General features: G+C 41.8%; 1 protein-coding gene across 4 annotated transcripts in view; it reads right to left on the bottom strand.

The window, feature by feature from the left end:
• sorcs2 (sortilin-related VPS10 domain containing receptor 2) overlaps positions 1–24,520 on the bottom strand; it is a 365,472-nt gene that overhangs the window by 260,266 nt on the left and 80,686 nt on the right. For all 4 annotated transcript variants that reach the window (XM_051943725.1, XM_051943727.1, XM_051943726.1 and 1 more), the window contains exon 2: positions 13,821–13,888. In XM_051943725.1, the coding sequence (XP_051799685.1) occupies positions 13,821–13,888 (68 nt within the window). The remainder of the gene's footprint in view (positions 1–13,820; positions 13,889–24,520) is intronic.

A 24,520-nucleotide genomic window follows, 5' to 3' on the forward strand; every position in this document is an offset into this window, starting at 1 on the left:
ATAATACTTGAAAACCCTGTAAGCACTTGCACTTTAGCACAGGCCAAATTGTGAATTTAATGCAGTGTAATGTAAGGCAAGCTGTCACAGTGTGCCCTAGCGCGTTCATTAAGTTGTCACTTTTTGATCAACTCTGGCACCACAGGCAGGTGGTGATTAAAATACTCATTGCAGCTCCGTGTTGTTTCTTTTTCTGGTCTCCGCTCCACATGAAGCCTGTCACCTGCCCGGATCAGAGGTGAGCTGGATGTTTTTTAAGTGAGAAAATGAAGTGGTAGCAGTAATATAAAAGGTGCAATATAATGGCAACTTGAGTTCAGCCAAATGAGGCACTGCAAAATCCCAAGCAAATCCCACTAAATTTGATTTTCTTGTCAGTGGGTTTTGATGTCTGATATTCCTTGTGTTCAGTCGTGTATTCTGGTCTGCTGCACCTACTTCATATTCATTTCACTGGCTCCATGGCTCTCAGGTAACAAATACATACGTATGCCATGGAGCTATTTTAAGCAGCCGCAAACCTCCACAAAACTGTAAATTCCAAAAGTTACACAACAGTCCCTGCAGCGATATTGTTGTGCATCGCAGTTCAGTGTGTGGTCCAGAAGTCAGAGTGTCCTTCGGGATGGCAGCTTCTAACGAGGCCATGAAATTGGGATAAAGATAAAAAGAGGGGAGAGTGGAAGAAGGATCAAGCATGTGAAAAAGAGGGGTTGATAACGGGACAGCTTCTCCAGCCATAAACTCTCTGCCAGCTATCACTTCCTGTGGATACGCTTTAACAGTTGAGACAGTAGCAAATCCAGAAGGAACCCTCTTTTTCTTTCTCCGTCTTCCAGCTGCGTGTAGTTGTGGGTCTGTGTTCGTCCTCGCGGGAGGAATGTTTGAGGAAACGTCTTCCAGATGGCCGAGCTCACGGCTCCGCTCGGCCGCAGTGTGAAAAAGATCCTATACGTGCACTCAGACACATGCCGAAAAAACGGGCCTTAATACACACACGTGGTGCTACACTTCATGCAGACACACACCGATGTTCTGTATGTTCTATTCATGGACACATGCTCGCACAGTTGTCTCATTTTCCAGCTGATTTCAGGTCCGATCAGATAGCAAACACCTCCCCGTCCTCCTCCATCTACATCACATTAATGTTGGCAATCATTGTGTTATTGGACAAGTTCTCATATCCTGCTTGTGTTGCAATTTTTGGCCCCCCAAACTGTAAAATGATATTTAACAATCCTGTCTCATGGGCCTTTTCGGTGACTACATTACATAGCAGCAGCAGTGTGGCCAGAATGCATGGATTTATTATGGGGCTTTTGTATTATATCATTTCAAAAGACAATATACAATGCAAATTACCATGATTCTTAAATTTACTTGTTTAATAGTCAGAAAAATTGAGAAAAATCAACACTAATAATGGATCACAAAAAATATTTCCAATTAAACTGGCCGATTTTTCTAAAACTTCAGTGTAGAAAGTTTAATTTTACAATTTCCATGCTTAAATTGGACTGAAAAGCTTTGAGTTTGAAGCAACGGTTGTCCTTTCAGCTCCACTTAGTCTGAACCAGCTCCTGGCAAATATCTGTCTTTAGCTGTTCCTCTTTCTTCACCAGCTATTCACTGATTTTGTCTTTGTGTTGCTACTCTGTCTTTGTCACCTCTCTAACATCACCATCTTCATAAAACTGACCACATGGCGTTACATAACAAACACAACAACAATCTCATAGAACTGGGGCTACTCATGGTAACTGCTATTGATCGGTGTTTTGACGGACTCAGAGTTAACATCACGGTTAAAGATGTTGCATCCTACACTGTAAAAGTGACAGAAAGTAAGAAAAGGTTAATTAGGAGGCCTTTCTTTAGTTCCTGCAGTATAAAGCCACAGATTGTCCGTTTGAAGGTTTCAAAGAGGCGCACTCAAAACAAGGTAGAAAATCAATAGAAAGCGTTAAAGCCGAGTTCCGATGACAATGCAGCATCTGGGTCGCCTTATTTCTAGCTCTTTTTCAAATATATTGTGTTGTCAGAATCCAGAAAAAGACAGATTAATTGCAGCAGCCCACATTTTCACACACTCTATCCGGGAAGGCCTTCATAGTGTTGCACTTGTGGAACTTGTGAACAGCAGGAATGGTTAGGTAATGACTGAAAAAAGACACTCTGGCTACTTTCCCGCTGAACTAATTCCACATGTACAAAAGGAGTCCAGTTTCGCTGTTTTGTTAAACTATCGTGAACAAAACTTAACACTAATCCAAGAGGTTTAACAGTAAAAAAAACATCTGTGTACCCTTTGGAGGTAGATTTTTAATATGCCAACTTAACTTTTGGATGATGGCAGTTCAGCATCTGGTAAGACAGGAAGTAGAAACATGACCGGGCTTATGTTCCATCCAAACACAATAAATTATCCATCGCTACAGCAGCTCATTGATTTCCTCCTTCTACGCGTGTTTTTCGTCCTTCCTCAACCGGAAAAAGTTTTTCAGCCTGTCTTTACTGAGGGTTTATATCCTTAAAGTCTCTGAAAGTTCTATACAGTCTTTACATCCTCTCTGAAATGGTTCCCCTCCATCCCTTTGGTATGACCCTCGAGACTTGTTTTCTGGTTCTATTTCAAACCACTTGTGTTTCCAGAGCAGACTGCCATCTTAGGTAGCAAGCAGAGCTCTCTTGGGTGCCGTCTCTCTCAAAAAAATCTCTCTCCAGGCTGTGAAATATGCATGGAGGAGGGAAATGATGAGGCGGTGGAGGTGTGGGGTGCAGGGATGGATTGAAGACGCTGCTCTCGCCTCGATTAAGTATTTACAGCACCCCGGACCATCTGGACCGAGGGAGAAACACTGAGAGAACAAAGAGAGCGAAAGAAGGAAAAACGGACCGAATTAATCTAAAATAAATAGAGTGGAAGTGAGGAGAGGATGAGCTGAGGAGGAACAGGAGAAGGGAAATGAAACATGTTGTCTTGATTAAGCCCAAAAGCGTGTCTTTCTACTTTTGTGGCTCTCTCTCACTCGTCTGGTTTAGTTTGGGGAAATGTGATCTGGACCCCAGGGAGGACTAATCGTCAACACATTTGTATCGGCGGAACGAGCGCGAGTGTGCTGGTGTGTGCACGCACGCCCACATCTGAAAATAAACTGATTAAGGAGGCATCACAGTGGGAAGTGAGCTGTAGCTGGGACGCTACCCTGCAGTCAATAAGACTCAAAGCAGCGGCTTCAAAACATTGATTCAAATTGAAACAAGGATACGTGATCAATTAGAGACACTAAGTTCCTATCAGTGCTTTCAGTTCCTCACCGCTACAGCTACTGTGCTTGTTTCTCTTCTATACTGATGCATTCATTTTGTTGCTGTTTACTATTTTTCCAGGGCGATGCAAGTGTTGGTTGGGTCTGAAGACAGAAAGCCTGAAAATGAATCTTGCTACAGTGGTGACAAGTTCATGGGTTGAACTTGACAGATAGCTGTAGGCCACTAATTGTCATTGCTAGACCCTCAACTTCTACAGGGTGACCCAAAAGTTTGGAAACAAATGAAGTCTATAATCCAAATAATATAATGTTATTTCAATAAATCAGTACCACAGATATATTCAGAAGAGTAACAGATTAGTGTAAAACAAACATATTTCCACATGTTCATCTTTGTTTCTTATACAAAGTTGTGAACGTTTCCACCACCTGGTTACACTGGTATCTTCTGGAATGTATCTTCATTCATGCTTATGAAGGTTCCTCAAACTGGCCAGTAAATGTTGCCTCATAGTACTTTTGGATTTTTAAAAAAATCAAAACTGTCAGATACTTTACCATCAAGAGTTTAGAAATCTGACACTGATGTTCTGCATTTTGAAGTTCGGCTCCAGCATACCTGGACCTGATGGTTCTATTCATTTTCTTCCGAGTTATTGCACTCGGCAAATACTATGCTTTTAAGTTATTTTATTATGCTTTAACAAAAATGGGTAAAATAAGAGTGAATTCATGCACCCCCCAACTCAAATAGACACTGCAGTTAAACTTTGGTTCCAAACTTTTGGGTCACGCTGTACTTTAGCCACTAAAGGAGGCCCTCGGTTTGTGACGTCCTCGACTTACGACTTAGAACTGATTACGGGCCAGTCCTCGGTTTAACGTGCGTCATTTTGTTGTTGCGTCAGAACTGGTTCAGTGGAACTAGTTGGCAACCTGAGCGGACGAATACGTCGTCACACGGCGCTATAAGATGGCTTTGCTTACATTTGCTGCCACATTGGATTATGCTACATTAGCTAACTTCATTATGTCTCCCAAGCGTAAGTCAGACCCACACTTTACATTTTCGCCGGTATTTTCCTACCTAGTTGTGTTTCAGGGTGAGCTAATGATGTTTTCGTTACTGTAGTTGTACAAATACGCAAACTGATCGTGATGCATGTAATGGCTGTGTTTACATTTTCACCGGAGTTCCAACTTAAGGCAAAAGTCAACTTACTTTACACTGTAGGAACAAAACTCCAATGTAAGTCGAAGACCTCCTGTACTTGCTCACAACACCCACTTCTCTGAATGAACTATCTGCAGCCAAATTGCATTGTGGGAAATGGAGTTGCCAGTGGCACATTTGGAAAACAAACTAAAAAGAAAACAAAAGATATGATTCAATTTCAGGAAACTGATTATGCTGTTGGAGCACTGAGGCTAGCTTGAACCAGAGTCAATATGAGAGTTAAGATCTTTCATATTGATATATATGGTGTCTTTTTCTAGTTAATTATTCTAATTAGTTCATGTGCATTAACTAAAACAGGAACAGATAGCCTTTTGGGTATTAGAGTGACCGCTGTTCATAAGATCCTGTGGTGTATTTGAGCTGCAAAAGTTCAAAAAAAGTTTGATTTGTGATATAATTTCTGATAATTTGGTCTATTTGTGATGATAATTTATCAAACTACAATCACCTGCCATTGTTCCTTGGTTACTTCTTGTCGTAACTCGATAGTTAATAGCAACAGAGGTTACACTCTACACCGCTGCAGAAAAAGCCTTGATATGACAAAAAAATATTGACTTTAGTAAACTATTCTGACTTTCATGGTGACATAATAACCTATGATGGAGCTCAGGATTCAGCACTGCTTCAGCTGTAGCTTTATCTTTAGACGCTGATCGATCCTGTCTTGTTGTTGGACACATAATAAATAATTAATGAAGGTACTGCAGTGCTGTGTTGTGCATAAATGTGTGCAGCTTTCTGTCTTTGGAGACGCTCCCATGAATCCTGCAGGTGTTTAATAAACTCAAAGGAAAGACGTCTACAAACAGCTGGAAGCAACAAACTGAACTTGGCAGCACTCTGCGGTCTGTGAGCGACTAAAGAGATGCAAACTGTACAGTTTGCACTTTATGTTCATGGACAGGATGCACAGGCAACTGACTGCTGTGTCTGTATCTTCACCGTCATGCATCACATGCAACATGAGAGAACCGGCTTTGAAATGAGCCGTTTTCCATGCTTGTTTTCCCGTTTTGTTTGGCTTCAAAGCAGAGATGGTGGTTCTGGTAATGTATGTGCTGTGAAATGAGATCTTGTATCTAGAAACCGTGACAAGGGAGACGGTTGGGTGCCACTAGTTTCTTTAAAGGACTACTATGTACTCAAATCTAGGAAGCAAAGTAGCAAAAATAAAATGTGTTGACTGAGAGCTCTGTGTTGAAAGACACATAACATAGTAAATATGTTTTCCTCCAATTGAAGTCAATAAATTAATGTGACTACTGATAGTTTTAGCAAAATGCAAAACAAAAACGTGAACTTTTGTAAATTATATTCTGAGGTAATCCCCCCTTTTCTTTCTGTCATTCATGCACCAAAAACCAATCTTTAGGTCAACAGAGAGGAAGCGAGGTGTTCGTAAATGCAAACTGTATGATTCATGTATAATTCATGCATGGGGGTGATTTAGTTCATTTCAGTAAAGACACCAGAAAGTCTGCTCTTCTCACCATCACCTCTACAGCACGGTGGCGCAATATCTTCATTTAAACTACAGTCTTTGTCGTTTCAAAGCGGATACTCCAGGATTGAAGTCCCTTGTGCACAAGAGCAAAGCATGAATGTCCTGGAGACAAAAGCCAGTGCAGGTCACACGTGTTCAGGCATAAAATGAAAGACAAGGTTGCATAGTTTAATATTACAATGCAGGATAGAGCAAGATAAACAAGTCTGATATGATTCATCCTGCTTGTTTTGATAGGAGCCACTGGAGAGTTTGATTGTGAGCTTAGCATCCTAAACCAACATGCTGTTAAAACCAGGACTGAGATGAGTTCATAGGGATTAACAAAAAATCATTTTGACAACATAAAAACATATGATGCTAGCTTTTATAAGAGCTGCACAGGGTCCAGATTCATACATGTAATGCAAATATTTCTTAACACTTCCCTCCTTGCGCTAATTAGCACCATAAGATGTGACTGAAATAGACAGAAGTGTCATTTCTGAGGTTGCTTTGTGGTGACAGATTCTTTGTGCTGCATTCAAGGGAGTGCAAAGTGTAGGATTACTCATAAACACTGTTACTGCAGCTAAACATCTTCACTGGAATCATTCAAATGCTTATTTTAACATTTGCTTGCTTTAACTTCAAGCCCCACAATTTGTCTTTTTGTGTAAAGTGTCATTGTTTCGTCTCTTTTACGCCCCAGTTCTGTCAGGAAGCATCAACTTTCTGCATCATCACTCGCTGCATCGTCTCCCTGATTGCTCTGCTTGTTGAATGCAACGGCAGCTGTTGTTCCAAACATCGTCATAAATTCTGAATTCGAGTCTGAGGCAGAAGACGGAGAGAGACAGAGGAGGAGGAATGTGGATGGCGGAGGGCTCGTGTCCGTCTGAAGTGCGATGCCCCCTACTGCTCAGTTTAAAGAAGCCCTGGAGACTCTTTTTTTAATTCACTCCCCCTCCCTCTGCAGCCCAGTTCTTTCTTTTCTCGCTCTCATTCAACTGATGTCTCGCAGGTACAAACATATAAATGCAAGGAAACCACACAAAAGCAACACATACAGCCAGATTAGACTCATGCACAGTGCAAAATAGAACAGGCACATATGTACAAATACATATAAATGCATATTTTTACACTCAAATGAAAATCTACACAAAAAAACGCACATTCATGCAGATTTTCTCCATTAAACTTGAAGCTAAATCTAAATTCCTTTCACATTTTCCCCTCGGACTGAAGCATTTACATTTGGGGCATCTCTAAAATTGGCTACGTTTGATAAGGCAGCTTAGCATATCTGACATTTTAGCCTAAATGATGGACATGTTGTCCGCGGCCGTGTTGGTGGGAGTGTGTTGTGGTTGATCCACCGTACATAGGAGCCTTCTCAGACGATCTTCAGTGGAGCCCCCCCAGCGCGATGGCTACCAGCCCCCCTCGCCTCATCAAAAGACGTGTGAAGATGGCATGAATTATAAATAGCAGCTCTACTCGAACACCGATGCCCTGTTTATGTGAGTGTGGGATTAGCATAGGAGTAAATGGATCACATATGGGTGCATTGTGTTACTTGGATGTGACCAACTTGGGCTTTTGGAGGGGAATAACAAAATTTACTTGGGAATTGAAGCTAGCTCAACATCAATATTTTACACATGCTCACGTTTTCCTTAAATGCTTCAATTCATTGAAACAAAGGCTTCTTTTCCATACCAAAATATACTTTTTGCCCCATGAGATCAGTCATTTTTGGCTCCAGCCGTTGGTCATCTGCACTTGCGCTGCAGATTTAGCCAATTTCAGCAGCAGCAGCAGCAGCGTCTGATTCAGTTCAGTGTAAAATCCTCCAGTGACTCGAGGCTTCTGAAGTATGAGCATACTTCAGATCATCACAAAAGAACATGGTTTGGACACCGTGCAGAGTGTGGATTTATGGTGTGTCAACAGGTTTACTACAATATCTTTAAAAATAACTTTCAATTCAGTTTTTCTCAATTGTACATATAATATTTAGAAGAATCTTTCTGTAAAAATGCCATGTGGTGTTTGGTTATAAGCAGATTTTAGGCCTGAAAACAGCAAAAATGTCAACTATGATACAGGAAAGTCCCGCAATTATATACTGATCCTGCTACAACCAAACTCCTAGTCAAGTTCCTCACATTTATACATTTTTCTGTTTGTGTTCTCAGGCAATAGCAACAAATATGAAGTTGTGACTGAAACAAAGGCCACTAGAATCACCTCTAAGTTGCTGTTCTGCACCACAAATATTGGGATTTTTTTTGTTGTTGTAACTGTGCAACAATGGCTGTGAAGTGAATTTAGCTTTAGATTCATAGAACATAAACCTACACAATAGCGTCCTGCTAGTAAGATTTAATTATGATAAGGAGTTAAATATATGGAGTCACAGGAGTGCCACATCAAAATATATATAAATAAATACATAAATAAATAAATAAATATGGAAATAAATAAATAAAAGGAAAAAACAGAATAGGTAAAAGCAAAGACAAAATTTTCCTTTTATTTATTTATTCATTTATTTATTTATTTATCTTTATATTTCCACATTTATTTATTTCTCTTTATATTTCCACATTTATTCATTTATTTGTTTATTTATTTCTCTTTATATTTCCACATTTATTTATTTATTTATTTATTTCTCTTTATATTTCCACATTTATTTATTTATTTATTTATTTATTTCTCTTTATATTTCCACATTTATTTATTTATTTGTTTATTTATTTCTCTTTATATTGCCACATTTGTTTATTTATTTATTTATTTCTCTTTATATTTCCACATTTATTTATTTATTTATTTATTTCTCTTTATATTTCCACATTTATTTATTTATTTCTCTTTATATTTCCACATTTATTTATTTCTCTTTATATTTCCACATTTATTTATTTATTTATTTATTTCTCTTTATATTTACACATTTATTTATTTCTCTTTATATTTACACATTTATTTATTTATTTATTTATTTGTCTTTATATTTCAGCATTTATTTATTTATTTGTCTTTATATTTACACATTTATTTATTTATTTATTTATCTTTATATTTACACATTTATTTATTTATTTATTTATTTATATTTCCACATTTATTTATTTATTTATTTACATTCTGATGTGGCACTCCTGTGACTCCATAAATAGAAACAGATTTAGAGTTAGAAGTATTGCATTATACAATGACAAACAAAACTAATTTAAATCAAATTTGAATTTTGCGTTTTTTGTTTTTTTGGAGGAAAACCAATCACTAACACTGAGCAACTAATTGGTGAAATCACCAATAGATTGTTTATTTGAAAAAGGTTGTTTGTGGCAGCCCTAGTTTCTAAAGATCTGTGTTTAAATCACTGCCTGATAAACCCAAATTCTATCCCAGATAACAACAGCTACGTAACAATCTAACTGAAACAACAGGACTCTCCATTGTATGACCTTCTTTTTCCAAACTAGTTTACAAATTGCATTCATGTGTCCTTTTTGAGATATCGAAACACATGCAGCAAGATGTTATATCTGGTTTTCTGATCAAAACGTAAAAGCACATCAGATTCTATCCATCAAATCCCCAACAGAAGGCACATACTGGCTGACATCTGAAGCTCCATATACCGTCTAAAAATAAGAAACACTTGCACTGAGCATTGAAAGCCAAAAAAAAAAGTGAAGAGCGCATCTGCTCCTTTCAGTTTGAGGATCAAAAAGGTTTACTGAGTATTGCATGGCTCCACTTGGAGCAACAGAGTCTAAAGATGAGCTCTGTCAGCCGGCAGTCATCACAGTGTTTGGTAATGCGGTGGCAAATCCTCACGCCTTCGCCTAATCTGCAAGCACCACTCCCTGTGTTTACTGGGAAGCAGAACCCGAATTTGATCTGTGTTTAAGGGATAAGTCCGGACTAGTCGCCCTGAAAGACAGTATCGGGTTAGACAGATATCCTGTTTAAGTGTCCTCAAGCAGGAAGCCTGCACTATCTGAAGACACTCTAGAAGTAGATTACTGTACAATATATAAAGCATTGAGGATAAAGGAGTCAGTAAAGGTCAGCATGATTCCAAAAAATGGTTTCCAGATGGTATACTAGCATCCGATAGATCGATACAATCATGCCAGCTTTACCTAACTGACCGAATGATTGATTCTTTTTAAGCTCATCCTCATTTTGCAAACTTGAAAGAAGACAGACATGGTGAAAGTGTGCATGTATTGTGTCAAGACTACAGAAGCTGCAGAGCTCTTGGAGAGAGATTACAGAGAGATGCAGCCAGCAGGAGGCAACGATGGCAGGATTTCTGCACGGCCTTGAAGGTGGATGTTCAAAACACACGTTCCTCTAAACGTGCTGCCAAGCGTTCGCTCAAAGCGAATCACTGGATTTCTCTTTGTGATATCACATCATAAGGTCCTGACCTCACTATGCGAAGTGCCCTCAGTGTGATTTACAGATAAAGCTGAACTGAACTGAAAGTGTTCAGGCGACGCATTTTATAATTAAAAGATTCTCTCAATCTTTTAATATAATGACAAAAAGTAGCAGCTAATTATCAAATAATTTCATATTGTTTGAAGTGCTTGTCATTGAGAAACTCCTCCACACACTCAGGCAACACTATTTCTCCAGAATAGAGGCGGGTAGCAGCACACACTCTGGAACTGATGTGCAGCTTTAACACACACAGGCTCAGCGGGGCATCTGGGTATTAAGTGTCCAGTGTATCTCTTCTCACTTCAGGGGTCTGGACCTCTGACTGCGCTAACTGAAATCAGCCGAAGACAAACACGACGACATCACTGCGGCTACAGCATCAATTATTGACCCGGGCCTGGACACACCGAGGCTCCGATTACAAAGACAGCCGGAGAGAAAGAAGCCACGCTGCCAGCAGACACTTCTACGGCCTCGCATGGAAAAATCTGAGTCATCTTCCTACCAGTAAATGTTCTCATAGTTCTCATGCGCGTGGCTTCAAAGACAAACATAAACGGCCTGAGAAAGCCTCAGGTATGTTGCCGCTGACTCGTTCACCTCTCTCTTCACAAAGAGCAGAGATGTTTGGAGCTCTTTTATCGGCCGTGTTACAGCACGGGACCTTGGGCCAGCCATAACACAGCGAACGGACAGACATGCAGGAGGAACGGGCAGCGGTAATAAAAGCTGACGCCGAAGCCTGGGGACAGACAAAACTCTGCACGGCGCTCTGGGAAACACAAGGAGTGTGGTTGTGGTTATGATTAGAAGGTACAAGTTGGCAACTTTATACCTGGTGATTCATGGAACAGTCCGGGGTGTTCTCAAAGCTATGACTTTGAACCTGCAGCATGCAGCTCGGACTGACGGCTGCTTTCAACAAGTTGCTGTATTTACCCAACAAAAGTCATCTGCCAGCATCTTTCAGTGATTATCCAAGGATGTATTTAGCTACTAAAACTACATGGTTACCATTTAATCAGCTCAGAAAACACTAATTTTGACTGCTGGTAGGAGAAACCACCCAAATTTGTGCAACCACCACTCTACTTCCTGTTTCACTAATGTTCCGATGCCACTTTTCATGCCTTTGTTTGTTCCTCACCTACACTACCGGTCAAAAGTTTAAACAAATCTAAGCTCAACATCAAAATGACCTTATTTTACAACTCATTTAAATATTTCAACTGAACTGCAGGCAGTGTTTACACAGGAGACAAGTATGGAGACAAACTGACAACGTAGACAGTAAAATATCTGAATATTGTTGGGAGATACACTCAGCTGGGATAAATATCTTGCTAGACAAGCATGAAAAACGTATAGTTTGAAAAGACTGCATCAATACAATTCAACATTTTTTGCATAACTTTAGCATAGAGGTCCAGGACTTCAACTGCCGTGAGAAAAAGAGTCTGCAGTGAGTAAAAATGTGACAGGAGCCCAGAAACTGCTTGAGGTTTCGACAGTTAAATGAAGTGGTTAGTAATTTTAAAATACTAATTAATGGCCTTTTTATAAACCTGGAATTGCATTTGTTTTCCCTCCTGAGAGCAAATCCTCAACAGAACGGGAAGTGATGAGCTGTGTGCCCCTAATAGAGTATGAGCAGCTTTAGCCAACCTGCAAAGAAGTGCAGCGCCGTGCTGGATAGAAATAACCTCCACTGTTTGCTGGATAAGCAATCATCGAAATGCATTCAAAGCTTCTAAAAAAAAGCACATTTTTATGCCATCATGGGACACTGAAACCCAGTCAGACGTCATTCAGGTTGAGCTTTAGCAGGTATTACCAGCAAACACAGCAGAATCGCAATGATTTCAGCACCAACTGGCTGGCATCCAGTTTTTTGGGGGGAATATCCTCGAAGATTGGTTCTAGTTGCTCATCTGTGAAGACGCTTGTGTATTCTGCTTACTGAAATAACAAAAGCCTGTATAGACCTCGGCCGATCTGAGAAGGCCTCAGTTCATTAACTCAGCTGCTCTGAAAACTTTTCTACGCTCCGTGTTGTTAACTCTCCCCGCTGTGTGAAACTTGGCATCTTGATCTACGCCACCTGACAAGGCAAGACGGCAGACCCATTCATCTTCCCCCGTCTTCCTCGTTTGATCCCGCTGCCCTGGGACTTCAAAGCCTATAGGCCAGCGGACCGTGGCTGTCCACACGCCACGCCAAACTGACAGCTACAAAGGAATCAAGGTAGTCCTCACAGGAAAATCCCTACCGCGACATGGTCAGATAGCCGCACGGGTCCTGCAGGAAACATGATCATTTCATGCTAATTTCTGTTCTTTCCACAACGATGCCAGCAGGCAGCTGGCCAGCTCCCTCTGTCTGTGCCAATTTAGGCTCAATTCAGATTAAATTCAACCATTTGCCATCTTTTTCTTCCTTTCTCAAGCGAGCTGTCCAGTGGTGAATCTCCAGCATTATTCATGCACTGCAACAATTAAAACATCAACAGGGGGAAGGGGAAAAATATGTACATTATTCATATCTGTCCTCCAGGGAGACAGCCAGTCAGAGCTAATGAGGGGCTGAAGCTTTGAAGTCATGGAGCCTTCAGTGAGGTGAATGGCATGAATTAAGTACCACCATCAGACACGTTTTGCTCCGTGCGAATGCCTTCTAGGCGGCTAATTTTAGCCAGTTTTATGAGCCTTGACTCGCCTATTTTCTAAGTTTTATTAGGAAATATGAATATAATTAAGCCTCTTCCACTCTGATATCTACAAGGTCAGGCTCAGTTACAGAGCGGCTCTCCAGGAGCTGCTAGCAAATGGATGGAGACTAAAGAGAACATTGATACCACATGAGAATATATGTAGCAGCACAAGATACACTTGTTGTCAAGTGGAGCAAAATGGATGCTTTTTTCTCCCATCGCTCAAAAGCAAGAGAAGTGAGAAGTGTTTTTGGCCAGCAGCGGCTTCACTAAATACAAGAGGCTCTGCCAGCCAGACTTGACCCATTTCCCTGGCGCTGCCGGTGCCCGTCATCCTGCCCTGTGCCATGCTGATATGCTATCTGCCCAAACAGATGCCCGCCCTGGCCTCGCAGCGCCGCTCTCCGGTCCCCCACTTTACTCGTAGCTGCCTGCTGATGTTTTGTCCGCCCTAACGCTCCGTTTCACCCTCGTCTCCTTGAAGAGGCGCAGCGGAGAGATAGCCGAGACCCACGCTGACCTCGCTGTTAAAGGGAAGCCGCAGGCCGATGAAAGGCCCGCGTGAGTCCGAGGCCAGACATGATATGAAGACGTCTAACGAGAGCAAAAACACGGTGTAAACATTTGGCTTACCTCCACAGCGAGCTCTCCAGCACCTTGGTGGAGTCAGCGTGGTAGTACTTGGTCAGGATCAGGATGACCTGCAAGAGAAACACGAGAGAGAGAGACGGTTAGATGGAAGACTGGATTTTCAAAGCGTGGAGGTCAGCAGTCCAAACAGCCACCCACAGCCTCAACATGACAGGACATTAAAAGGTTTAATTTATCTCTTAATTCAGAGGTATCTCCATGTTCTACTCCTACTACTGCCAAGTTCAGTTCTTTGGTGCAAATGCTTTCCTGATTTCATTTCAAAACAGTCAAACTGTACGTCCCAAAGAGTCTCTTTTCACCATTTATTAGCATTTCATCAAAAATGACAAGATTTGCCGAGTTAGGAGCCTCATAATCCCAAATCTGGTGCATTTTTAAAGCCAAACTGATCAATAGCTTTGCAATATTATTAAATGAAACGAAAATGTGTAAAGTGAAAGGTGTTGCACTTGATTAAAAACCCAAAGAGAATTATGGCCCAACCTAGATTGGTAGTGGGACACAGCTTTTTTTCAGCAAAAAAACTCTGATTAACCCTTTAATTCACAGTGTGGGTCAGGAGATACCCATTTTCTGTTGGATGTGGGTCAATTTTGACCAATGTTGTGCATCAAAGGGTGAAAGCCACTGCACACTACCTGACCACCACCATCAAACTCCCAAAAAAGAACGAGCCAAAGTGGAACATCTACGCTGGGAGGGGAAAAAGCACCAAGAGTTCGTATTTACACAAGTTTCCGTTGACCTCAAATGACCAATAATTGTATCACGCTGCAGCTTAAAGAGCCAGACACGACATAAACAGATCCAGTAATTCCAGCATCCATTAAGCTTGCTACAGTAAGCTGCAGGGATCAATGGATTATTGGCCTGATTCAATATTTAGCTCAACACTCAAGACGGAAAAAGGCGGAAAAGCTCTTATTTAATATAAAACACAACTACGCTCAAGTATTTAAATGAATTTTTATGTTTATGTTTGTGTCATTCTGAATTTCAACATCAAGATTTTCATTTTTACTGTAAATATGTATATTAGTTCCAGATATAAGTCATTCCTTTCCTACATTTGATCATATTTGTAAGATAACGCAGTTAGCTAAAGTCATTTTAAATGCATTTGAGCCTTGTTGATCTCGTTTGTTTGAGTTTAATGGTCTTTTAAAAGTGGAGTAAGCCAGCTTTGAGAAAGTTTCTTGACATTTTAACTCAACAGCCAAACCAATACGCCTCTTCTTTTACTGCAACTCCAAGCTGAAGCCAGCTCCTCATTCAACATTTCACCTTCAAAACAGTGTCTCCTACAGCTGCTATACAAGCTGCTGCACAAAAACCATCCACATTGCAAAAAATAAGGGGAAATAATGTTTTGAAATCCTCTAATTTCACCCTGTCTTTGAGATAATGTGTAGGGATCCATAGGTTGACTGTAATAGCATCATGTGTAAATAGGAAACAAACAGATCAGATCTTTTTATAAAGTAAGGTAGCAGACCATAAGGAGAAATTTACTCCATTTAACAATACATGTAATAGACGAGCTAGATTGGCTCGGTTAATCTTCAAATCACCACCATTTGTTATTAGTGGAAACAGCTGATTGACTGCATTTAAATCAGCATTTTCTTTAGTTTGTGAGGTTCAGCTGGGTGCATCTCGCCATAAATCCTCCTTTTCTTTTAAATGAATAAATAAAATAAAACAAGAACAGGCCGATTGAGCTGTTACAGAATTCTGTTGGACCTTCGGGTCAAATGGCAGAAAAAGCAACATTTTAACAAACCGTTTTCTCCTCTTTGTTTCACTTTATTGGACTGAAGACTCCCAGCGTCAGCCGCAAAGACTTGACAGAAGGTTTTGATCAATACTCTTATCCTAAAACACCACTGCTCGGTCAATAGGCTTGCATAAATGTGGCAAATGTTTGGCCGTTATTTAAACTAATCCCTGCTCTGTATTCATATTATATTCCGAGCGAAGGCATCTGTTAGGGAACGTGATCTGCACTGCTGCTGATTTTTATGCTGAGCTCTGTTTGAGAGTGCTTGGAGAAACTATTACCCTGAACAAATAACGGCCTTGTTTGCCACTTTGATTCCAGAGAGAGCTCACACAGAGCTTCCCTCAGTGTTCCTCCAAGCCTACTTTGAACAAGAGAAATTTAGTTTAACACATTTTTCTCGGGGCGATTCGATTATCATGTCTTGATTGTAAGGAGAGTATGGATGTGTTGTTGGGTTAGGGGACAGATACAATAATATTCCAGTGTTTCACACAAAAAATAAAATAAATGTATTATTCATACGACCCAGACGTCTTGGGCCAGGGCTCATATGTACACACTGGATCAGAGACGCTTGTCTTTCATATTTCTGAGAACTCCACTTCTTGACAGCGAGGTCTGCTGGGATTTGCGTTGCCATGGCAAGAGTGCCAGTGGGTCAGGCCGCACAGTGGGGCCTAGAGGTGTGATTGACAGGCTGGCTTGCAGTTATAGGTAGTGGAGCAGGAGAAAAGCCCAGGCCTGCCTTCAGGCGGAGGGGAGTTGATTGGCTGAGAGGTCCTGCCCAGAGGCAGCTGCCAACAGCAGGCTCTGTTGAAGGCGGATGCTCCCAGCGAGTCAAGCAGCAAACTCTGAGCAGTATGGACACTCCTGATACATCTTAATGTGGAAAGCAGGCGCCATAATCTCTGTGGTGATAGGACAAGATTTCGGCTCTCATTTCAAGGCTGCGGGTTTGGGTTTAAATTTTTGGCCGACAGGTGCCTGAACATGTCACAGTCTGGGTGGCCTCAGAGAAAATGAAAGACAGGTAGCAAGTGCAGGAGGTAAACATCTGCTTGATTTCTTTGTCAGATAGGATGAAAGCTTTGCTGTCTCACTCCACCGACCTAATAAGATACCTGGCTGCAGGCCCAAATATTCCTTCAAGCAAGTTTTCATCCCTGTCAGAGCATTTGCTCTTATAAAACCCACCCTCTAGCAGGAAGTAATGCCCACAGTTTTCATATTGCCCTCTTGTGTCAAGGCAGAGCCACACAGCCTCTAGCGCTCGGGTTGCTGTTAATATTCAAAAAGGAACCCGATGCAATTTTTATAAGACCGTCCACCGAGGCGGGGCTCGTCTTTAACTGCGCCTTGAAAGACTTTTTTTCCACACAAAACTTAAGAGTTGGTCAAAGCGGAACGCTGCAGCTGGGGAGACACAGAATGAGCTTTGAGAGCTCTAGACCAATTTCCACAACAGAGAGTGCCATCAAAGTCTCTCAGCGGAGTCTCGAGGCGCTCGGCTCAAAGCAACCCCAACTCAGCCTGGTGGAGCCTGGCTTCCAAAGATGTTTATGGGCCCCAGAAAACCGGAACAGGGGATGTTTCCCCGAGCAGCAGCCTGCAGGTCAACTGAAACGGATGCAGTGTCAATGTCCAACCTGTTTGTGATTCTTTTAGTCAGAAAGACTTCCTGATGAAGAATTAGACAGCATCCATATCTGAATCTGTGATGGTGTGATTCATGCAGCAAGTGTTCCCCGATTGGTCGCTGGCCTACTGTGACTCAACTGGTGTCTCTGGAAGCAGGCTGTCCGCCTCTGCACAGCTGTCCTTCTCCTAATGAGACGCTGGTGCAAAGCTTGACACTCTTACCATACAGGGAGAAAAAGTCCCTCGACATGAGGATTAGATCTACCACGCTGCACGCTTAGCACTTAGGCCTCCCGAGCCGCTCTTCATTTCTTTTCTCCTTCAGGTTTAAGCCTCCAGTTGAAAACGTAAGCCTTTATTTTTATGATTGTATCGATTCTTCTTATTTTGTCCGCTGGGTTGGCGCGGATCAGGCCCAAAGCCCAGCGTCTGAAGATATCAAGTCATTAAGTTGTAGCGGTTGCACAGAAGCACTCATTGTAAAAGTCCAATTTTTTGTTGGAACGACAGAGAAAAACAACTGAATCTTTAAAATGCAGTATGCAAAAGGACACATTTTTGCCCAGTGTTGTGTGAATACATACAGCGCAGCAAAGGAGCTCCACATGAAAACATAATCCTCCACAGCCTCTTGGATTTTTTACAAAACACAGTAGGCCTGCTGGTTGACAGTCAGCCCCGTCTGCAGCGTACATCTATAATTACAGCTTTCTAAGTCTAGCACACATCAAATTGCATCTTCTGTATTGTACATGAAAAGAAGAAGGGAAAAGAAACTGTGCAAGTCCGTAAGAACACAAGAACACCAGCCCCCATAACACTTTGGTATGCATCATTCATCTAAATGCCAATGCCAATAAAATATTCTGCCTCTCCATCCCCATGTTGAGTCAGTCCTCAAGGCCCAAGTTCTGTTCAATTGGAAAATGATTTTTCTTTGGGGATGAAGTGGACAGGGCAAGGATGTATTCGACCATAAATCACTACTGGCAGGAGGCAGAGCGAGCATTTATTTGGCAGCAGTGCACCTAGCCACACTGACAAAACTGCTGAACAGCACAGAAGCCAGATCCCTGCATTGCCTCTAGTGTACAGAGCAGTGCGTTAAGACTACAACTTGGCAGCTTCAACCAACAGCTCATTGGACTAAAGGGCAAAATTGGCACAGACGAAGAATCCAACCAGAGCAGTAAGAAGAAAAAAAAAAGAAATCCCCCTTCTTTTTTTGGAAAGACAGCGCCATGCCAGTCAGTCGTAACTCAATACAAATAAATCACAGAACTGTACTTAGAGTCAACAAGTATCGGAAAGCATGTCAAGCTCAGGCGAACAAAGTCTGGGAGCTCATTTTTTTCATGAGCAGTGACAGGAAGACGTCTGCCCCTCTGGTTTCGGTAATAAATTGCTCAGATGATGAACTCTGTGACCGAATCAAGGAGGAAGTATTGCTCTGTTGTAACCATCTTGTAATACCACGACCGCGTAGTCAGCCACTGTGGGTTTCTTGTTTGTAAGCTAGCAGACAGTGAGCCCAATGGGCTTTATTGGGGAAAAGTCAACAGGGTGGTCAGGACCCCTGGATGACTCCACACAAGACCTACAAGAGACCCCATTGAGAGTCGAGATCATGGCCGAGACGAGCATGAACTCCGACTTGACAACCGTTGTTTGTCCCTTAGATATTCCCATCAACTGTGTGTCAGTGGAGTGCTATCAATCAGCTATTGAGAAGACAGAGGGAGAAAATGTTAAAGGAAGAAAGGAACTTTTTGGGGAGGGGGCGGGGGGAGAGTAAAGACAGACAGACTCCGAGGCTGTGGAGAAAGAATGCACTCATTCATTTTTAAAGTGAAAACAGCGACATACAAGTACTCCATCGAAGTGTGCGACACCCCCACCTCATCCCCTCAGGGTGCTTCACATTCTCCAGAAACAGACCACACGCATAAACAATTCATCACAGTCTGGGAATAAAAGGGAGGAACTCATTTTTGTCTATTTTCCAAAAAAAAAAGAAGGAGGAAGAAGCCCAATTTATATTCTTGAGGCAGAAAAGTAAATTCCATGCCGATTAAATTTGTGGAATGACTTTGTGCTGACACTTTGACGCCAACCCGTTTTTTTTCCCTCTCTCTCTGTCTCATACACATGAATACACAGACAAAGTGATGGCATATTCTCTTGTGCATGAAGCCTTTCAATCTGTTGCACAATATCTAACCTTGACTTAAACCATATTCCATTTAGATTATTTTGGGAGGCTTTTTGCATTTATTTGATGCAGCAGAGTACAGTAGAGAATCAGACAGAAACTCTCAAGTCAGAGAAAGCAAGAGAGAAAGAGAAAGAGAGGGAGAGAGGAGGGGGGATGATATGCAACAAAGGCTGAACCAGGATTTAAAATAGGGATGTTGCATTTACATAGCTTACATCTTTCTATCCCCTGGATGATGCCGAACATAGCTCCACTTGTGGAGACAAATATTCTCGACTTCTAGGGGTCAAACGAGGTATGATTCCCTATTTTGATCTTCAATCTATTCCATAAAGGGTCAGTCAAATTCATTTTGCGAGGACAGCCCACACAGATAGACGTCATGTTAACTGTTGTAAGCCAGTACGTCCCAAAGACATGTAACACATTGAATCAGCCTCTCATAATAGAGATTGTAACCCAGCTGTTCTGTCAAAGGGGCTTAAATGCTCCTCTAGTGATTTTCCAAAGCATAACCAGCCATCCTGCCTTCATAGACCCAGAGCTGTTCAAGGCTGGTTAGCTGTGACTACCAGCACTACATTACTATTATTATTATTACTACACTGTGTGATGGATGACTGTATCCCACATGTCTTTCACCATGCCCACCGTGTTCTGCAGCACATTTAGAAAAATATGTTTGGTGGAAGGGCTTATTTTGAGGTCACACTTGCTCTTTAAAGCAACATTAACCTGAAACTACAAGCGGTGAATGGAAATAGTTGAACAACCGGCGCTTCTGCAGGTGTAAGTTGGCTTGAACGTTAAGACGAACGGTCCAAACTTTGGTGTAAGATCCAACAACTTTGACCATGATGGTGACTCAGAGTGCACCAAAACAACAGCAAACAGTGGACGTAATTCCAGTTCAATGAGCATGTAGGAAATAGAATAATGGAGGCTTGTTAAGGGAAGAAAATGGCACTTGCTCTCTCTAAATTTGACCGATAAGAATATGTCCTCTACTCGTTCCATCCATCCACATTGACAACCGCACATGGCTGCTCAGAAGAATCTACCTACCAGAGTAGAAACTTTTTTCTCCCCTGAAAACAGTAATGGAACACACACAAAAATTCAACAAAAGCTCCTGTGGCCAAAAACGATCGAACTACTTGTAATACTGTGCCTATTACTCTAGATGTTCCACGGATACAACTACAGATTCAGTGCTTGAAACCGTCACTATGTAAAGACGTGTTTTTCTAATAAGTACACCATTTGTCTCAAGATCTATCTAAAGATATAAGTGCAAAAAATTGGGGTGAACTAAACCTTTAAATATGTGTCATGTTCTGACCCCAGGGTCTGAAATGCCAACCAGCTATCCAAAGGATATTTCAGTGGCTGTAACTTCCTCCACTATCCTCTCCACACATACATACGCTCCTGTGAAATAAAGTGCCTCAATCATCCATATATTTCCCCTTTAGCCCCATCCTGCCCATTCAGCGGGCATGCTAATGGTTCAGGACTGAGCGGTTACATCTGGCTGAGGTCGTTTTTGAGCTGGACCTTGACCACGCTCTTTATCTGGGCCCAGCCAGCGACCCGCGCGCTCGTTACCGTTTTAACAGTAGTTGGAGATTGCCGCCGTTCATTAAACTGCTCAGGCGGAGAAGAGGGGAGGGCAATTACATGGACCTTTGCCTCTGCTTGCCTTCTGCTCTGTCCACACAAAAGGGTTGTGCTGACCTCACCCACTAGAGGCCGTACACCCAGGTGGAATAGGAGCACATCTGGAGGCCAGACCAGCTGTGGTCGGTAGTGGGGAAATGATTTCGACTCAAAATGGAATGCTGTCAAAGAGATGTCTCTTTTTAAATTGGTATTAATGATTGCCATGACGGAGATGTTGAATTTTTCTGACTACTTCTGCTGTAAAAATTTGAAACAGTCTCTTTACAGTTGTGCAAAAAGCTCCAGCTTAACAGAATCAATCAGGCCATTTCTTGATAAAATGGGAACAGTATGTTCTTTTTCACTTCATTTTTGCCTTTTTGGTATTAACCAGACAAATGCTGTCCCTTTGTGTCCGCTAATACTTCAACATCATGCCTACAAGCTGAATCAAGCAGCAAGTCGACCAGGAAGTGGATGCAGTATCCAAATCCAGCAGAGGAATGTTCCTGCCAGAGAACATATTTCATTTAATCCATGCATGTGATGAGACACGTATTATAATGGGAGAGTAAATATCAGGTTAACAAGCACCAGAATCTGCCACAGTTGATGCTTTCACCCTACAGTAGCGTTCAAAATGAACACATTTGTGCTTGTTTGGTTCGTGTTTGATCTCAAAGCATCCGTCATTTCTAGATCTCTTTTATAACCAAAAACTTTTCACTCCTTACCTATTCTATTTGTTCACCCATCCTTTGTCATTTTTTCCACAGGGTTTTTTCTGTTTTTTCCATCGTCTCTTTTTGATCTCTGCTCTTCTTTAAGTCTCTGAGGTTTTCTAATTCCTTCAAGCTTCCTCTGTTCTCCCATGAATATCTGAGCAATTGCTATAATTGGGTTCTGCTCAAATTGGCGGCTTGTTATCCAAGGAACACGCACTAGAACAGTTAGGGCTGGTAATGTTCACACAAACACACGTGCATCCTCCCCCGGTTCTCTGAAATTATGAGGTGTATCCACAACAACAGGCTATCTTTGGTAACGCGCATTACTGCAATTCCTCCGCAAACCTAAGAGGGTATCATCAAGACACATTTTAAACACGTATTCCCAAACAAAAGTCATTTATCCATGCAAATACATATTCCTGCACATGGCATTGTGCGGATAATTTTGTCCGTTGAGAATCCAGTCGATCGACTGATGCGCTATCCGACAGCTAATTGGACCAACAGGACTGTGCGAGACGAGTTCCTTAGATGTGTGATAATCCACTGCTGGGAGCCCTGAGGCCTTTGGGACCGAGAAAGAGAGAAGTGGGGGAGGGAGAAGAAGCGATAAAGAGATATGGGATATAGCGGGGAGATAAAAAGAAAATGGCGCGAGACCAAGAGACAAAGAGCTGAAAGTAGAAAAGAGTCGGATAAGTTGGAGGGAAGGCGCCGTGTGAAACAAAAAAAGAGAAAGAATTAAAGTTAGAGAGCGACAAGATGAAAAAGAGAGGGTGACTGGAGATGGATAGAGGAGGGAAACTGGAGAGAAGCATTAGAAATAAAATAGGACATGGCGGATGGGAGTGTGAAGGCTGCGATGGGGTCGCTAATCGATGAAGGGATTGAGACGAGCCTTCTGGCCCTCAAATCTGTCCATCGATTGGCGGCGCTTACTGGGGACGAGGCGATGGGGTTCAACGGGGCCGCTGGGAACCCAACTTAACCTGGCTCTAAGTAATCAGTCCTGGTCTTCTGATGAGGTTCACGACCTTAGCCTGATGTGTACAGTAATTCTCTTCACCAAGCAGAAAGCAGACAAACAGGAGGCTGGACGTGATATACACCCCCTGTCAAAAGTTTTAAGACGCTTTCTCATTCATTTGAATAAGAAAGTGTCCTAAAACCTCTGACAGGGGGTGTAAGCCTTTTACACAGGCAACACCCAATGTAATATAAGCACAGATTGTGTCCAATGCCTATTTTCTTGAGCCACAATCACAATGGAAAAGGTTCTTTGTTGAATTTTGTATTGGGTTTGTAACTGCAGAGTTACAAGCAAAGACAGAATTGCTTTACAAGAGTCTCATGGCCTTTTGGTATCTGTTGAGTAGGCTGATGTGCTGCAATGTAAGAAACTTTGAAGTTGCTGAAAAATTTCATTCCTATCGCATCTGAAAGCATCGCTGATGACACTGAGCCAAAACAGTGGAATTGAAAACCAGAGAAATGAGTCATGAGGAGCAAAGTTTCTCCTCACAGACTCGACAAAAACAGCAGAACGGATCAATAATCCTCTGTTGTTTCATCACTGCATGCAATGATTTTCACATATATTTACCCATTTTATCCAACGACCACATTAAAAACTGATTTAAGGTGGTAAATAAATCAAGGCCTATGTGAAATTGCTACAACAATTGGATGTATTTTTCTCTTTGTTTCATCCGACGTTGCTCAAATTCCTGTCTTGACGTACAAGTGGCTGTTGGATGCCAGCATATAAATCTTTCTCTCGGCTTTCCCTAGCGTTTAAATGCCACTTTTCTGAACCAAAAGAGTAAATACTGTCGCAAACACACTTTATTCACAGTTTGATCGGTGTGAAGGGAGCCGGTTGAGTCCCAGAAAAGGCACAAAATGAGAAATCCATTTTCTAGAAACAGCTTCTGCATCATAATATAAGCACTCTGTTGTCAGCGACTGATGCCGGAAGACGAAGAAATCTGTATGAAACCACAATAAATAACAACCTGATGATACAAACTTCAGAGCACTGATATGACTGATACGGGGGGGACAAGATAATCACTGATTTGGGGTAAAAGTGGTCCTTTAATCTTGAGAATACATCACGACCAGATGCTCCCAACATGCAGGAGCATCAGAAAGCAGACGCCTTTGAATGCAGCGACAGTGCTAATGTGTGATGTTTCTATCGCTTTCATGCAGGCTGCTGCAGAATTAAACGCCTCTTCTGACTAACACGAACCGGTTGTTTCCCATCTGAAAGTCACAATTACAAGAAGAAAGATGGACTGAGTAAACAGACGAGCGCCTGGGGACACCTCTGCCTCTTTTCAGAGACAGATGTTGAGTTGTGTTCCTGAGCTACAATGAAACCTTTTCCAGATGAGAATATTAGAAAACAAAACCATCAGGGGCAGAGCAGAAAGGCAGAGAGACATCACTTATGGGCAGGGTATCGGTAGATTAGAGCTTGTCTTAATGAGTCTCTCTTTGTATAAACCTGAATCTGTTTACTGCAGATGAAGGTGTGAAGCTCACTGACGACACAGACGTTTGCAATTTTTCTCCTTTCCGCCGTGTACTCCACAGTCTTATTGTTCATGTGGACCAATCCTTGACTCCTCGCAGCCTTCATCCA

Source organism: Acanthochromis polyacanthus, chromosome 23 (genome assembly GCF_021347895.1).
Source record: "Acanthochromis polyacanthus isolate Apoly-LR-REF ecotype Palm Island chromosome 23, KAUST_Apoly_ChrSc, whole genome shotgun sequence".
NCBI classification, from domain to species: Eukaryota; Metazoa; Chordata; class Actinopteri; family Pomacentridae; genus Acanthochromis; species Acanthochromis polyacanthus.